Source organism: Acanthisitta chloris, unplaced genomic scaffold (genome assembly GCF_000695815.1).
Source record: "Acanthisitta chloris isolate BGI_N310 unplaced genomic scaffold, ASM69581v1 scaffold16723, whole genome shotgun sequence".
Taxonomy (NCBI): Eukaryota; Metazoa; Chordata; class Aves; order Passeriformes; family Acanthisittidae; genus Acanthisitta; species Acanthisitta chloris.
Window position 1 is genome coordinate 18,206 of NW_008664445.1, and position 18,045 is coordinate 36,250.

Here is an 18,045-nt window from a genome sequence, read left to right on the forward strand (position 1 = left end):
TGCACTGGAAATGAATGAACTGGAAATGACTGGATGTGGCACTAATGACCTGACATGGCACATGTTGCTATGGTTTAGCTGACAGGATGGTTGGTCAATCAAAGGTTGGACTCGATCTTAGAGGTCTTTTCCAACCCAAGTGATTCTGTGATTCTGAATACTGTGGGAGAAGGGTGGAAATGGAGGCTATGGAGAGCTCAGGAGTAGTTTGGCAGCCTAAAGCACTTCATGGGCAGTTTGCTGCTCCTGTCAGATGAGTTCACAGACATTGTTTCAGTCACAGCGGGCACGTGCAAGGCCCCACTTGTCTTTGTAGCTTTGCATCATGCTCAGTTATTGCTAGAAGAATCGCTGTTAGGTTTGGATATCCTTGGAATGGCATTTGCAACCACATCCTGTCTGAGCTGTGTCTGGCTGGAATGGCTGGAGGCAGCAGAGCTTTGACCAGGCAGTGTCCTTTCACCCATGGGACCGTGTCACGTGCAAGTCAGATATCTCCAGAATCTGGGAGAAGCAGCCAGGCCAGGCTGTCTCTTCAGCAGAACAGGAACTCACCTACAGTCTCATTGCTTCTGTTTGCTCGTCCCCTTCCACCCTGGAGGGTGTGACTTCTCTGGCAGGAGTGGTCCTCCCTGGCCTTCCCAAAGGCTGGTTGAAAAGTGCCGATTTATTGTTCAGGAGAAATTTGAAAACAACGTTGCAAAACTTCCTGAGCAAAAGTGTTTCAATTAAAATTGAAAAATAAAAGAGAGATAAAAAGAATGTGATTCTGCATAATGTAAATTTAAAAAGATTTTGGAAAACTCAAAAGAGAAAAATTGTTTACAAATTTGCAGCTTATTATCTCCAATCATTCAGAAAGCACATTTCAACAAAATGTGTGTCAGCAGCATTTCTCATTTTCTCATCTCAAAACCAAGGTAGCTCGTGGGCTGTTTACCTGTGCACAATTTTACTGTCTGTCTTGAAATCTGTCTTACCAGGTCTGTGTGCTGTACCTTACTAACCAGTGTTTCTTCTTCACTCACTTGCCTTCCCAGCAAATTGCATGGGAGTCCCAGCACTAACTCTGCCAAGGTGGTGCCATATGATCCCCATTTTTTACTAATATTGTTTTTGTCACTTTCTTTCCCTCCTTGTCTCCATGAAAGTGGAATTAATTGGTGTTTTTCCTGCATGGCGCTTTGTTTCTGCACTGTGGACTAGGTTGTGTGTGGCAGGGAGGGCTGGAGCAGCCCTGGCCCTTCCTGCTAACCTGCTGATTGTCCAGTGGGGAGCACAGGACATGGAAACGGGTAAGAGTGGAACCATGGGGCTGTGGGAGGATGGATTGCACAAGGGATGATGTGGCTCAGAACTTCCAGGACCTTCTACCACCACAAATACTGGCAACAAGTAGTCTACTGTAGGGATATATCTTCATGTCTTTTGATCTCAGAGGCAGGTTTCTCACCTTCCTTTTGTACAGCCAGTCTAGATTGGAGAACATGACTATCTATTGGACAATTATTTAGAGAGAAAAAAGCATAATCTGAACTTTTACATTGTGATGACAGAGTAAGATATGAGAATCTCACTAACAGACGTTTTGGTGGAGCTGTTCTGGTTCTATGGGGCTAATACATTACAGGGAAAAGGAGATACTAAATTAAATAGACCTGGTTTGTACCATCCCTTCATACGAGTGTGCCTTTGGAAGGGGAGCACTGCCTTCTTTTAGGATGTCATTACACTGTTACATGGTACATATGGCTCAATGCAAGTGAAAGTCTAGTTCAGCTAACATATTCTGCTCATCATTCATACTCAGGGTTGTTCACTGAGCTGGTAGCATGAGCTAGAATCAAAATCAGAGTGGGAGGCCTATTCCCATGCTGGCCCCTTGCAGAAGCCCCCTTACCTTTTCCTTGAAGGAGAAGGCAGCATGACACAGACCTGGAGGGATGACCTCTAAGGATGATTATCCTTAGATTTAGCAGAAAGGATGCAAACAGTGCTGGGTATTTCAAGTTCATCCTTCGCTGGAGTTCATCCTTCTCTGAAAGCTTATCCAATGGTGGCCTGGAAAATAGCCATCTCAGCCCTTGGGAGTAGGTGAGGCCAACATGGAGAGCAGCCTTCAGGATGGATGAAGAAGAAAAGTTCAGGCCAAAAGGTGAGGCAAGTGTCCCCATCATGCTGTGTGAGACCACCTCTGGAAGATCCCATACACCAAGGGACATGGGAAATGACACAGGCTGACATTTGCCCTGAAGGTGGCATGTCTGGAGCATGTTGAAGTGAAAAGAGCAGTTGTCCCTGGGGTGTCTGAGTGGATCCTTGTATCCTGTCCTTGATACCCTTGCCTTTTTTGCCCAGGTGGACATGCACTCAGAGCAGCATAAGTCCCCAGTACAACATCTGTGAGCAGATGGTGCAGATCCGAGACGACCACATCCGCTTCATCTCAGAGCTCGCTCGCTACAGCAACAGCGAGGTAAGCTCAGTCAGCAGTTGCTGTAGTCAGGCTCATGAGATGGACAAGGCTGGGAGAGGACAAGTGTGGCAGGAGTATGGACTGCCATGGACACAGTGAAGAGGGATGAAGGACATGGTTGAAGCAAACCACTTCTTGATCCAGCAGTAAGAAAGCAAGTTACGAAAGGCTTCTGCAGGTGAAAAGTCATGTGCACCAGAAGATCTACTGCAACAGCTTCTGCCTCTTGGCCACAGCCTTATTAAAATAAGAAGCTGAAAAAGATTGGCACTAAATGTTTTATAACAGCCAGGTGTCAGAACATCAATGACTTGCAAATGGGCCTTTTCTGTTACACAGAGCTGTTGGCCAGGACTTCAAGGAAAGTTCACAAGGGCACCTCTGTTCTTTTCATTACTGAATGCCAGTGCCCCCTCTGATACCATTGGGACTGCTTTTTTGCAAATGTGTGATGGTCATTCATCAGTGTTTGTTTAACAAAGCTTAGCATACTCAGCCCTTTCCTTTTTGGCATTTGTAAGTGCTTATTTAAATTTTAAATTAGTATAGGACTCTGAAGGATTTCAATAGTATTAGGCCATCAAAAAGGAATGGGAAAGTGGAATGAAAACAGTCAGTTATTTGCTCTGAGGTGACAGGTCAGACTCGTTTCTCTATAGGAAATAAATTGACTGCCTGGGTGAAAAGAGTCTTGCCAAGTTATATCCCTTTTCCTGAGGGACAGTATATGCTCTACTCAATTTTAGCTTGATCATAAGGTCACAGGGAATTCATTTCAGCTGGGATTTGAGAGAGAGATCTGTTGGCTGAGTGAAGCCCCTGCAGCAAATTGCAGAGTCTAGCCCTGAGGTGATGTGATGTCCTGCAGGTGGTCACTGGCTCAGGACTGGACAGCCAGAAATCGGATGAAGAGTACAGGGAACTCTTTGATCTCGCTTTACGGGGACTGCAGCTGCTGTCCAAGTGGAGTGCCCATGTCATGGAAGTGGTGAGTGCACACATGGAAGCAGTGAGTGTGTAACGTACTCCTCCTCCCACGTGAGTGTGGATGTTTGAACATGGCATGTAACAGACTCTGGAAAGGTGAGTTTGCTTTCATGCCACCTAACTTTAAGCCATTAACAGACATGCTAAGATCAGGCAGCTAATGACCCTGAATACCCTCAGTGCCAAATGGAGAAAGAGCTTGATCATCCCACCCTGGACCTGAGCCATCCTTTGCAGGTGCTGGGATGTCCTCACTAGTGTTGAGAGGGGATCAGGTGACTGTTCTTCTAACTTGAGCACCTCAGTTAAATGCTGGAAGTTGTTTGGGATGAGTCTGGGTCTTGTGCAACTTAAACTATATCTCAAATGATGATGGAAATTCTTAATTTGGAAATTTTGACTACATCTCAACACAAGTTCATGGGACTGTGACTGGCAACCTCCCAAACAGACATACTACATCTCAACACAAGTTCATGGATGTCAAAAGCCTGTGACTGGCAACCTCCCAAACAGACAAAACCAATATTCAGTACAGTGATAATAAAGCCAGGACGAAGCACAAATTCTGCTCCCATAGGAATGTGAAACAACTGTAGTGATGTCTAGGGAGTGATCTCCTGGCACAGGCCCTCTTCAGTCTTTTCAGCCTGGCTTCCTCCTCATTGCAATCTTGACATTGTCGCTTTCCATCTTCTAGTACTCTTGGAAGCTGGTTCATCCCACAGACAAATTCTGTAACAAGGATTGCCCAGGGACAGCGGAAGAGTATGAGAGAGCCACCAGGTACAACTACACCAGTGAAGAGAAGTTTGCTTTTGTGGAGGTAGGTGCCAACTGCACAAGAGTCAGAGCCAGTCAGTGTTGGTTTCCTGTCCATGTTCCTCAGGCTCCTCAGGCCAGGGGAAGAGGATGGAGGCATATCTCACCATACTCATCCCTATGTCAGTTCCTCATCCCTGTGGCCCATGTTAAGGGATTAATGATTCCTACATCCCTTAATTTGCACTTAGCCAGCAGTGGGTCTATCTTGGAGCCTGCTGACATTGGCTCTATTGGACATGGGGGAAACTTCTGTCAGCTTCTCACAGAAGCCACCACTGTAGCCTCCCACTACCAAAACCTTGCCAGGCAAAGCCAACACAGTGGGCTTATAGTGTGATCTGGAGCAAGGTCAGCAGCTACAAGAGCTTCAGGAGCTATGCAAACACAAGAGATCCTCAGCAAGTCCCCAGGACCCATCAACTCTCAGTCCAGCTCTCTGTGGACAGTGGGACTAGTCCTCCCAAGCCTGGCTGTGGGAGGCCCTCACCTTCATCTTGCTTTACACAGTCCAAGGTGGTTTGAATATTGCCTTTTGTGGCTTATTCCACTCCACTCTTGGACAAAGAAGTCTGTGCCCTGGTGTGGATGCAGGTCTGTGCAAGCTGTGCCCACATGTGGAGCACCTGCAGTTTCCTGGGATTGTGTGTTATTAAAGATTGCAAGAGTTCAGGAGTAGAAACAGAGCCTGCCCAGGGATAACCCATTTGGAAGAAACTGGTAGTGTAAATGCTCTCCTCAGCTTGTTGTGATCTGTAAAGCAGGAAACACCAAAAAATTAGCTGCCTAGTCACTGGACCTAAGTTACTTGTGGAATTAGTTCAGTCCCAAATTCTCTTAATGTTGGCTTTATGGACCTCTTCATACAATGGAAAATAGCCAATACATCTGGTTTTAATTTTTGCTTCAGGTAATTGCCATGATCAAAGGTCTACAAGTGCTGATGGGCCGGATGGAGAGTGTCTTTAACCAAGCCATCCGCAACACCATCTACGCAGCCCTGCAGGACTTTGCGCAGGTGACCCTGCGGGAGCCGCTCCGACAGGCTGTCAGGAAGAAGAAGAATGTTCTGATCAGGTCAGTCTGTCCTTGAATGCAGTGCAAAGTTCATGTGTTTATTTGTGTAACACATTTGTACTGTATAAACATGTGGCCCTGCATACACTCAGGGTACACAACCAGCCAACATTCCTTGGCCAGCAGCTCCTTCCAAGGTAGCTCTTGGGCCTGACTCCACCAACAAAAACAGTGCATGTCCCCATCTCAGCTGCTTTTCCTCCCATATGTGCACAGCAGTGGTTATTTTCAACTTGAAGTGAAACTGAGCTTAAACACTACTTTCCCTCTCCCACCCACTCCAGTGTCCTTCAGGCAATTCGGAAGACGATCTGTGACTGGGAGGGAGGTCGAGAGCCTCCAAATGATCCTTGCCTGAGAGGTGAGAAGGATCCTAAAGGTGGATTTGATATTAAAGTCCCACGACGAGCAGTAGGACCATCAAGCACACAGGTATGTAAATGTCTATCTCCTTTGTAGGGAATTAATAGTCTGGGTACAGACTTGTAGGAATCTCCCACCCTGTGGATTAGTAGCTGTTTCCATAGTCTATTCCGCAAAGTCTTCATACTGTTCTGTTAAATGTGGTTTTGGTGCCTAATTTGTTGTATAGTTCCCAAAGCCTCCTTTTTAGGGGTGTAATTAGCTCTGATGGAGAGTGGCTTATGGGTGCAGAGAGTGGTCACCACCTCGGAGAAGTGTCATTTTTCCTTCCAGAACATCATGGCTGTGTGTGGTGGTGTCTCACTGGAGGGTGGTAACTGCATGTCAACTTTCTTCCAAAGCTTTACATGGTGCGGACCATGCTGGAGTCTCTCATAGCAGACAAGAGTGGCTCAAAGAAGACTCTGAGGAGCAGCTTGGATGGGCCGATAGTCTTGGCCATTGAGGAGTTCCACAAGCAGTCGTTCTTCTTCACCCACCTCCTCAACATCAGTGGTGAGATTATGGCAGGGGGAGGCTTGAATCCAACTCTTGCATGCTCAGAAAGGCAAAGGCAGATCAGTTTTCCTTGATTTTTCCAAATGTCCTACTTCTGCCTGATTCAGGCATGTTTCTAGGAAGCAATTATTATTAAATTGGACTGGATTGATCTGAACTGAACAGGTCTGAGTTAGCAGTAGTAAATAGCCACAGGTGCTAGTTCATTTTCTAGGACTGGACTTCTGTTCTGGACAAACTTCTGAGCCACTGAGCACAGAATAAATCGTCCAGAGTAACTTGAAGCCATTGAAGAGTTCTCCCTGGATCTCTAGAGGAAACGGGATGATCCCTTCTTTCCCCTTCCATTACAAAATGCTTGGACAGCATGGACATGGTCTGGGTTTAAAAAAGAGACATGCTAGAAAAATGTTCCATAGCAAAAACCAGTCCAGTCCAAGGCTACAGCAACTGCCTCTTGTGCAATGCCCTCACTGCTGTCCCTGTAGGGGTAACGTGGGTGCCCTCCTGCTGGGGGGATCTCCTCTGCTTTTCAGAAGCTCTGCAGCAGTGCTGTGACCTGTCCCAGCTCTGGTTCCGGGAATTCTTCTTGGAGCTGACCATGGGCCGCCGCATCCAGTTCCCCATCGAAATGTCCATGCCCTGGATCCTCACAGACCATATTCTGGAAACCAAAGAGCCCTCCATGATGGAGTAAGATCTGATGGGCTGTGTCAGAATTCTGCACGTGCTGGGGCTTGGGATTTTGTTTTGGAGAAGGGTAGGCTGGTGATGAACAGTCTTTTTGACGTGGGAGGTAAATAGATGTTTCTTGACTTGCTGTCACATGAATGGTACTGTGTGAACACTTCGTTGGCAGACACACATGGGTGGCTTCCTGGCACTGGCACTTACGTGTCATAAACAGCAGTTGGGATGTGGGCACAGTGCAGTGGTACCATCACCTGCACACAACAGTCAGACAACATGTGCAACCAAAGGAGGGTGGGCCCTGGCTAAGCTACTTAAACACATATTTTTTATATGCATGAAAAATGATGAGAAGAATTGCTGCTATGAAAGCATAATTGTGTTCATAATAGCTTCCTAGTTAGAAAAACTAATTTTTCCATTTTGTGGCCATTGTCAGAGCACTCTGTGGAGTGAGGGCAGGATGAAAGCTTTTTTAAAGCCTGAGAAGTCACAGGTAGCTCAAATCCAGATCTGCTGGAGCTGCTTCCAGCAGGACCCAAGGAGTGAGAGGCACTGTTTGAGGGACTGGAAGTGACAGGCATGAAGTCAGAGAAAAACCATTTGTTGAACTGAGCAGGGCACAAGCACTGGGTGCTGTTTATGCTGATATGCTGCAAAGTTAATTTAAGACATGGTCTTGTCTTCTTGCCCGCAGGTATGTGCTGTACCCCTTGGATCTCTATAATGACAGTGCATACTATGCTTTGACCAAGTTCAAAAAGCAGTTCCTGTACGATGAAATTGAAGCTGAAGTAAGTTCTCTTCATCTTTATTATATAAAAAGAGCTCACTGGGGTCACATTGCCCTGTTTGACTCCCCCACCCAGCAGATCTGTGAATTCATTATAGGCACCTCCTGAAAAAATGCCCCATCAGACTGAGGAGTTTTCAAAATATCAGTATTTCCAGCAATCTTACAGACTCTGCTGATTAAGGGCTTCAGCTTAGCTGTACCCATGGGGAAACATGGAAACCAAAGGCTGTCAAACACTGGGGGTATGGAAGAACCTGTCTGATGGGCAGAGGGTTATGAGACATCAGAGGAAAATGAGATATTCCCCAAGAGAGAAGGATGGTTGAGGGTGGGAGACCAGGACCTGTAAGAACATGCAGAAACTATAAGAAATGTAACTGCAGTTTTCTCCTTACATTTAGCACACTGCTGTGTGGTTTTTAGATAGTGACATATATGTTTTTATTAAATTAAAGAGCTGTGTTGGGTTGTATTGATCTTTCATGCGTAGGAAGGAACTGCTCTGTGCTGGTGTCAACCTCACCAAGTCTTGTTTTTTCTCCTCCAGGTGAATTTGTGCTTTGATCAATTTGTGTACAAGCTGGCAGATCAGATCTTTGCCTATTATAAAGCAATGGCTGGCAGGTAGGAGAACCTGACTGCTGATGGTGACTGATGATATCACTGCATCCAAATTGCTGTAGACCAAAAGGTTCCCCTCAGGGAGCAGCTGCTGCAAGTAAACATAACACAGATCATCCCTGTCCCACGGAGCTGGCTGTCCATGTCAGACCAGCGTAGATGGGGAAAATGGTGGCAAGGAGACATGATTAGAAGTGAAAAAATAATTGGCATCCTAAGTAGCTCTCTGGGTACAGTTTGTGAGAGCAGCAGAAAAGCAAACCAAGCCTATTAAAGACGTGTCCTTGTTTGACTTCTGTTTGTGTAGAGGAGTGGAAGCCTCTCATCTCTACAAAACAGGAATATGCACTTGTCCTCACCCTCATAAAGCAGCAGGACTTGTTCTCCCTTGTGGGGAGATAGAACCTTTGTGTGTTTCCTTCTTCGCAATTTAAAGAGCATGCTTGAACTCTAGTGAGAGTCTTCCTCCCATGGGCCGAAACGTGAACCAAGTTTTCCACGTAACTCCGCAAGGAGTTTTGTCTCTAGGTCCCATTTGGCCTTAGTGAAGGAGAGCAATCACCATCACCAACCAAATGTTCCCACAGCAGATCTTCAAGGAGGGAGCACATCGGGGGACCACCCCTGTACCTGGCACTAGTGATATCTTTCAGCACAATCTTTTATCTTTCTGAATGTTTTAGCCATAAAACTCAAGAATGATGGACAACAGCATGGCAGTCCCCAGCCAACAACTGCTGCTCTGTGTTTATGTGGTGTAAGCAGTGGTATTAGTGTGTGGAAATCCCTTGGCATTCAGAGCCAAGGTGAAAAGAAGGATGAAAACACTCTGTAAAGATGCAGAGAGAAGCTGATATGTGTCTATTTTCCTGACACTGCTTCCTTTTTTCAGTGTTTTATTGGACAAACGTTTCCGGGCTGAGTGTAAGAATTATGGGGTGATCATTCCATACCCACCATCCAACCGCTATGAGACGCTGCTCAAGCAGAGGCACGTCCAGGTACAGTGCAAGCAGCACTCCAGGGATCTTGGTCTCAAATTATCCTTTTGGTGGTGGTAGGCATCCTGGTGCTGGGCTTAATCCAGGTCAGTGCTGGAATGAGAAGGGTTGAACCTGTTTCTGACACACTGCACTCAAGGCACAGGGCCTGAGGGGAAAATGAGTTATGCACCACATTTCCTTCCTTCCCTCCTAACTAATGGTAAGCTCAGCTGGGGTGTTTGCACCACTGCTTTCACATTTAAGCAGACTTGGGTGTTGGGTTTAACTTCATATCTGTTTTAAAAAAAACAGCGAACCTTTTCCCATCTATATATAACATGCAAATATCTTCTCTCCTTTTCCCAGTTGCTGGGTAGATCAATTGACCTGAACAGACTCATTACCCAGCGTATCTCGGCAGCGATGTACAAATCATTAGACCAGGCCATTAGCCGCTTTGAGAGTGAGGACCTGACATCTATAGTGGTAAGAACTGTTATTGACTGCAAGTATGAACAGAGAGACTAATACACTGCTGTGGGTACACAGTCAACTCTTTCTGCTTTGGGTCCCCCTACAGTAGGCTTCAGCCAGCCATGCATCCTCCTTTATGCTGCTGAATCTCTACTATTTCTATTTATGCAGCTTTAATCGCATTATTATTGGACCATTAAGTATCTGCATAAATCATGTGGTGACAGTCAGCAGTTAGACTCAGCAGAGCTCATATAAGAGAGTCCTGTAACCTGGGAGAAAGAAATCTTGAGTTTAATTCCCCATTGGATGAAGGTGGCTATGACACTGTTTGTGTGTGTACAAGATTTGACGTCTTTGATATGTTGCAGGAGCATCAGAGTCAAATAGTGTAAAATTACTGGTTTCCACCTTTGGAGGATTCTGAGGTGAAAGCCAGCCAGTGCTCAGTGGGAAACAAATTAATTTTGCTTTCTGCAGGTTCACGAGATACTGGACCAGAACCCCCTTGAGTGAACGTGCAATTGGCCTTGGCCACTGAGTTAAATGGATATCTTAGTTCTGTGTGTGTGTGTGTGTATATAAAATCATTCCCCTGGCAATTCAATCAGCTGTTTCTGTTGTCATCTCAGTAATACGTTGCATTTGCTGCCACTTTATGTGCTGCAGGAGCTGGAGTGGCTCTTGGAAATAAATCGCCTGACTCACAGGTTGCTGTGCAAACACATGACTTTGGACAGCTTTGATGCCATGTTCCGGGAGGCCAACCACAACGTCTCCGCACCCTATGGGCGCATCACCCTCCACGTCTTCTGGGAGCTCAACTTTGACTTTCTACCCAACTACTGCTACAATGGATCCACCAACAGGTGAGGAGGGAAAGCAAGGCAGGACCCATCTGGAGACCCTGCTTCTTTTACAAAGTGTCAAACCTGCCACATAAAATTCACATGTATTGTGGGGAGATTTGCATTCCCTCTGGGACTCAACATCTTAAAATGAAGTTGAAGCCCAGCATCTCCTCTTGGCCTTCAAAATGTTAGTAACAAAGTCAAGTAACAGTTGATTGCAAGTGGCTGAGGGTTGGTTTGCTCAGCAGCAGAGGACTGGTAACTGCTCAGATATGGGTTTCTTGTCTGCCCCAAATGAGAAGAAACCTCCTTTTGGTAGGTTAAATTGGTGTTTTACGTTATTAATACATCGGGGCAGGAGTTGCATTCCAGTCCATGTAGCTCAGGTGATGAACCCTAATTAGCCTGCAACTGCAGTTCACCCCAAACTATGCCATGTCTGCAGTCAGTTAACTGGGCTCTGACCCTCTCCATCTGCGGTGCCCCCACAGGTTTGTGCGGACAGCAATCCCGTTCACGCAGGAGCCCCAGCGGGACAAGCCAGCCAACGTTCAGCCGTATTACCTCTATGGATCCAAGGTCAGTAAATGAGCCACAACAGCCAGAAGGGGTGGATGTTTTAAATATTTATTTAGGAAGAAAGAAATGCAAGAACTAGTTCATTAATGGAATGGTGCAGGATCACATTGCTGTTTGAAACCAAAAGGCCATGCAAGAAGCAGATTCAGTGTGCTGTCACTGTTGCTTTCCCACATTCTTCTCTGTAACATCTCATGTTAGGGGATGTCGACACTGCTCTGTGCTTGGTGTTGGCGCTGAGTCACATCCATCTAAATGCACAGAGAGGTGAGCAAGTTGGTGCTTCAAAGCTTTGCTCCTCCCCAAGGAAGGTATCACTTCAGGAATCCCATTTGTAGTTCAAAATGGGAACAACTAAAATACTGTGTGTGCAAATATAAGCTACTCAATACTGACGAAAAGCTCTTTCTCAGGCTGCGATGGCTGTTCATACAGGTACTATGAGGGCTTGGGGTATGATGCTAGTGGAGGATTGCTCAAGCATGAAAATACTTGAGTGGAGTTTATTTCATGTGCACATTGATTGATGACTCTGAAGTGAACCTACAGCACTGATGCAGATGAGCTAATGACACTGCAGTCTGCCGAGCCTGGCTGTTCCCAGAGAGCTGACCTGGTTTCTTTTTCACAAATCCTCAGCAAATGAGAATATTTTTGTCACTTGACAAAAATCTTTCTCCTGCGACCAATGTCTGTGCCTCATGTTCTACCCTGGGACAGACAGCCACCATAGACACACAGACAGTTCTCTTGGGACGAGCTGGGAAAGAGCAGGACGAACCAAACCTCTAAGCAGGATCTTGTTTTATTTTGCCCTCATTGAAGGCCATGCTGTGGCAAGATGGCCCTTTTATCATCACTCTTTTTGTAGGAAAAAAAGCAGTGAGGGGAGTTATATGGACTCTCCCTCATGAAACTGGAGCTCCTCATTAGCACAGTGGTCATGGGGACTTCCAGAAGCTCCTCTCTCAGTCCATCATTCAGTGGCCCGTCCAGCAAACTGCTTCCTTCAACCACTTCTTCGGGACTGGTGTCGGGATGCTTCAGCCTCACGGTGCGGTGGCACCGTGCAGACCAGAACTGCAGGCAGCCATAGGCCAGCAGAGCAAGGAAGCAGAGGAGCAATAGGCTGCTCAACATCCACATGGAGGTGGTGGGTTCATGCTTAGAGCCACCAAAAACCAGGGGGATTTTGTCCAGAGTGTGGAAGGTGGTGCAGTGGTTGCTGGAGGGGTAGGAGTTTTTGCACGTGATGCAGAGAACATAGATGGTGGATGGTGTGAGTCGGTGGAGGATGAGGGAGCTGAGGGGGTGAGGAACTCGCTCCTCACGGTGGAGGTTTTGGCGTAAATAGCCAGCAAAGATGCTGTTCCAGTTGGGGCGATACATGACGTGGTAGTAGTTCTCTGGACACGGGTTGTTCATGGCCCAGGAGATGGTGGCACTGGTGTAAGTGATGTTGTGCACTTCGATGTTCATTGTGCCCCTGAAACCAGATGCAGGGAGAGGCTGAGTCTTCTGATTCAGGTCAGGCTACTGACATCAGTGAAGTCTTTCCACCAGCTTTACTTGCCCTTAGGCTGGACTCAATACCACCCTGGCTCACTTAGGTGAGTTGCTAGGGCTTGGATGGCTAAAATTACAAAAGACAAATCCTGCTGTTGCCCAGACTACTGTATCACCCTGCTGCATAACAAAATGAAAACCAGTTGGGGCATAAGGGTATACTTTATGTTCTAGTTAGATTTTTAAAACTTCTCTCTGACTGGTTATCTATATCGGAATCTCTTTTTAGGCTTTTTTGTTTCCCATGAAATAGAAAGGACACTGCAAGTGTGATTAGCATAAACTGATCATTTAACTAGCTCCAACCTGCCTTGTGAAGCTGCCAATCAATAGTCATTTTGATTTTGCACCTAAATGCTATTTGAAAAGCTGCATAATGGTTAATTCACCTGTTTAAGTTGTTGCAGCATTTTCTGTATCTTACTTGTTGCTTAACAGAGTACAAATTTCTGCTCCTGCAGCATCTCAGGCTGTAATATCAGGATCTTTAATGTGAAATCTGAAGGTTGGTGAAATAAAAAAATCAGTGCCTCTAGGGAAACACAAATATATGAATAATAAGTACAAAGCTCTCCCCAGATGAAAGACACTGAGCACTAACAAATCACTGTTTAGCAACAGCCACAAGTCACTTCATCACATCACTCCTTTAGATCCCCAAAGCCTCGTTGAGGGTTCTCTCTCCCAACCAGCCGAGCGCTCTGAGCAGCAGCAGCATGCAATAAAGCTGGTGGAATTTTTCCCTTCTTCCTCGCTCTTTAACAATAACTAACTTTCCTTTCATTCAATCAAGAATCAGCTCATCTTAACGACTGCTTGAAGCATTCTCACATGAAGAGCAGAACAGCACACGTGCCCATTGCTGAGCCCTCCCAGAGCCGCAGGCGCCGCTTACCTCCCCGGCAGGTCGGCAGGTCCGTGGTGGCTGGTGGTGCTGGTGACAGCCTGGCCACAGTGCCTTCCCCTCTTCCCACCACTCGCCTCCTTCCTGCCTCTGCCAAATCCCTTCCCCACGCTCTGCCTTGTATTATACCCATCTGGGGCTCCGTCATCTCTCACCATGGCAACCAGTAAGAAAGGATGGGCATGCATCTTCGGGTGATTTGGAAATGTTATCCCTAAAAGCTTCTGCCTGGGAGAAGTATGTATCTCTAAGGCAGAAAAAAACAAGGCAGGTAGTTTTCTTTGTTGGCTTCTTTGGCCTTTCCCCCCCCCCCATCCACAGTTCCCCAGCAAGACCATCACTGACTCCCAGCAGAGTCTGGGGTTACCAACATGTTGGTATGAAATTTGGGATCTTGACCTGCAGACCACATTGCCTCAGGGGCTTTGTCTTTCATTTTGTTTCTTGCACATTTAAACTACTGATTTAAGCAAAAGCCAGTGAGCAGTAGATTTTGATCCCTGATGCTGCAGCAATGTCCAGTAGCTTTCTGATATTTTTCTAAACTGTGTGGTAGGAGTAGGAACTGAGTTTTCAAATACCTCAGGCTCCTGCTGAGCTCCTGTGAAATTAAGACAGACTCTTCTTTGAATACCCCTGAATTATAGACAACTTGAGGATGTTCCCTATCAGTCTGGTGATAGGGCAGGAGGCAGAGGCAAGGCCAGTGCCAGTGGTGTGCAGGGGAGCAGCTGGAGTCTGTGGCCAGGAGGGGATAGATGTAGTACTGAGCCTGCTGAGGAGAGGCTCTGAACAAGTGACTCACTGCTCTCCAAAGCCAAAATGTGCTTGGGAGGAACTTTCCCAGAGCAAATGTTGGTTCTGGGTCTGGAGTTACTCACTCCATGTTGTTCCCAGAAAAATGCTTGCAACATTTCAAAACTCTTCAAGATACCTACTATGATAAGGTGATGCAAACTGCATCAGGAGGAGCAGGCTTGGGGAGTATGTGTGACTCTTGCTTTTGATTGATATTTTGCAGTTCTGGATGTTTTAGTTTTGTCTTCCAAGATCTGTATTCCATTCCATCTCTGTGAGGGAGCTGAGACTGCCAGTAAGCTGAAAACTGGAGGCAGAGATGAAAATAATTATGGACTGGGATGGAAATGAAAGTACTCCCAGGTGGCTTCCTGCCTCTTCCATGGTTTAGTCCTGCTTACGAGAGCAAGGGGGTAGGCAGCTCTTAGCTGGCTCCGTGCTGTGAGTAAAGTACATCCTTGCCTGCAGGGAGAGAGCTGAGGATACAAATCTGAGCTTCAGAGAAGTGGATTATAGAAGGTGGTAGTGTTTTCATGGGAGAAATTAGGCCAGCAAAGAGTCCTGCTGACCTTTCTTCATGCTGTGATCAATATCGCTAGCTCAAAGGGAAACACAGCAAAGCATTCAGAGGTGTTGGTAATAGCTGCTCCCAAAATCAAGCTTGCACCAGTTTACACTGCTGATGAGCTTGAAATTCTCATTTCTCAGGATGAGGAGATGCAAAAACCATGCCAGTGCCAGGACTGCTCCAACATTGATGTTCCCCATATCTGCAGGTGGACCCAGCCATGGCCCTGCCTGGGACCCCTCACTCCTCATTGTAGGATGCAAACCAGGGGCACAATCCAGTGGCCATCAGAAACTGAGCCATTTTTCTGTCATTCAGGCACTTATAAAACACAGCAGGATGCCAAGTCTCTGACAAAGAAGCTGCAAAATTGCTATCAACTGACTATTTACTGCTTGCTAACCACTTCTTCGCTCTGTAAATGCTTTAGATTGGGCTCCATTTATGTAGTTTCAGGAGTGCTTATGTTTTTCTTGGCACTGCCAGATCCAAGGTCACACCAGACTCGGTGGAAATCCCTGTTTCCCTTTCCCTGGTTGAATTTTCCTCCCTTCTTTAACAAGTGTGCAGGCAGATGTAACTTGTGTACACTGCCAGCACTTATAAAAATAGTCATGGCACGTGAGCAGGATGGAGCAGCTCTATTTTCTGCTGCCATGTCTGCAGCAGCAGCCCAAAGGCATGAAGGAGCTGTGGTTGTTGCAGGAGGTGTTGGCAGCAGAAGCTGCTGATCCTCTCCAACCAGCTGCCTGGGCTGTCCTACCCAGCCAAGCAACATCAGCTTGTTGTGATTAATAGCAGTGTATACAGTCTTGGAAAATCAGTATTGGTGTCATAGAATCATAAAGTGGTTTGGATTGGAAGGGCCCTTAAAGATCATCTAGTTCCAATCCCCTTGCCATGGGCAGGGACACCTTCCACTAGACAGGTTGCTCAGAGCTCCATCCAGCCTGTGCTTGAGCACTTCCAGGGATGGGACAGCCACAGCTTCTCTGAGCAACCTGTGCCAGTGTCTCAGTACCCTCACAGGGAAGAATTTTTTCCTAATCATTATGCTGAGACACAGAAAATACACAGACCCAGTCTCAATGCAGTCTATAAACATGCCTGCTGCACTGTGCATGTCCTGTCCATCCCAGCTAGGGAATATGTATTTTTTTCCATGAGAGTCTTAACAATCAGCTGATATAGCTGAATATGGTCAAACCGGTATGGGGAGAGTGAAGGATCCAGGCTGTGTTAGACTTAGAGATCCTCCTCTGGCAGTTCTGGTCAGAATTGTTTTTCACTCTAAAATAGCATTTCAGCTGTCACACTGAAGTTAGGTTGGCTGGGAGCCCTGACTAGTCTTGGGGTATGTGCAAGTCCTTTTTTGTCTATAAGTATATTCCTCTTTTGTTAGCTCTTCATTTTTCCAAGGGGATTCTGGCACAGGCAGTATTGTCTGTCTATTATCTCTCTCTGATCTATTTTACTGGATCAAACTCTCTCTGCCTTTCCTCAGGTGAGCTCAGACAGGTCTGGAGGATGCCTAACAAAAAGCTCAAAGACATGGAAATAAAACTGGGTTTTAATTTGCTTCATTTGCTGCTGAATCTGCTCCAGAGCATCCCTTATAACCTTCTGGAGCAACATGCTCACAATTACAGAAGGCTGTCCCTGAGACCTGGGTGCAGGATGGGACACTTGGGCTCTGTGGAACGCTGTGAGCTCTGCCCCACACTGCCAATCCCAGCCTGCCTGCACTTCCAGCATCCCATCCCCACTACCTGCCCATCTGGCAACAAAGGTGGGGCAATCCTGTGCAGTGTCTTCAGCAGCTGCTGCTCCCAAGGGGCAGCAAGAACAGAGCTTTGCTTCGGCTCTCCAAGGGGTTGGAAGCAGCCGCTCAGCACGGGGGAGTGAGCTGTGCTGTGCAGCCAGCTTGTACCTTCAGCTGTTTTGTCTTAAAATACTCACTGGTGTCATTTTTTACATCCCACAGTCTTTACCCCAAGCTGTGTATCTCACCCTTAAATGGAGTTACATTTTTAATTGCTGCCAGAGTAGTATTATTAGACCCAAGCCTGCTGCTAGTGCACAGTGTTGCTCTGCAGAGAGCTCCATGAACCTATCTCATGTTCCAGGCAGGCAAAGATGAATCATCCTGCTCATCTGCAGCCAATGCATGTCCTAAAATGTGTCTTCTCCCAATCAGGCTAATTGCTGAGACCCCCACTTGAGGGAAAAGCCCACTTGAAATCTTCCCTCCAGCCCCGTTATCCCACAGAGAGCTGAAGGAATCTATCTATACATTCAAGAGCTGAGAGTGAAAGGAAATACTTTTCCAATTCTCAGCAAATGACTTCACTTTGTAACTCATTAGTAGCTCAGATGAAGTGTTAAAAGTAAATCTTAAGGAAGTGTCAGAATTGGAGGACAACTGGAGCCTTCAGCTGGCTGTATTGCAGCAGTGGTGGTGGACAGAGAACATTTTGCCCTGTTTTGCTACTTCAGTCCTTGCTCCTTTTCACTCTAACCTCCTCAGTGTCTTAGTCCCACCACTCTCTTGGCTCCATTACTGACAGGGAAGGAAATCCCTGTAGAGCTGAGTCTGCAATATCCATGTGGAAGCATTTGGGGTACTACTTAATTTGTTTTCTTAGCTTTAAGGAAGATCTTTTGGTAGGCAGGAGCCAGGGGTTTAGCTGTGTTTTGCTGGAAGGGGCACTACGTGCTAGAATCTTTTCAAGAATGTGCTTTTTTGCTGTTCACTGAAGCTGTAGTTAGAGATGTTCTGGGGGGAGGCCTGCAGCCTTTCTCTGCTGGGCTGCATGATGATGCCCATACTACTGCACAGTCCTTACCAAGCATGTGGTACCTCAGCTAAATCTGATTTTTAGCCTTTCTTTTGCAGATCACACGAGTGAATTAATTCCCCCCTACTTCTCTT

General features: G+C 46.5%; 2 protein-coding genes across 2 annotated transcripts in view; one reads left to right on the forward strand and one right to left on the reverse strand.

Moving 5' to 3' along the window:
• Window positions 1-18,045, forward strand: part of LOC103799067 (cytoplasmic FMR1-interacting protein 2-like) — a 42,056-nt gene that overhangs the window by 12,161 nt on the left and 11,850 nt on the right. The window contains 13 exon segments of the mRNA XM_009071361.1: window positions 2,359-2,476; window positions 3,345-3,464; window positions 4,164-4,289; window positions 5,196-5,362; window positions 5,647-5,794; window positions 6,127-6,280; window positions 6,820-6,976; window positions 7,671-7,767; window positions 8,317-8,393; window positions 9,283-9,391; window positions 9,740-9,859; window positions 10,517-10,716; window positions 11,190-11,277. Coding sequence (XP_009069609.1) covers window positions 2,359-2,476; window positions 3,345-3,464; window positions 4,164-4,289; window positions 5,196-5,362; window positions 5,647-5,794; window positions 6,127-6,280; window positions 6,820-6,976; window positions 7,671-7,767; window positions 8,317-8,393; window positions 9,283-9,391; window positions 9,740-9,859; window positions 10,517-10,716; window positions 11,190-11,277 — 1,681 coding nt within the window.
• FNDC9 (fibronectin type III domain containing 9) lies at window positions 12,094-12,756 on the reverse strand. The gene has a single exon (XM_009071360.1). It carries the CDS (start codon window positions 12,754-12,756, stop codon window positions 12,094-12,096), a length of 663 nt encoding a protein of 220 aa, XP_009069608.1.

Excerpts from the sequence above, each read along its gene's own strand:
- FNDC9 (XM_009071360.1), bottom strand. The coding sequence starts at position 12,756 with ATGAACATCGAAGTGCACAACATCACTTACACCAGTGCCACCATCTCC.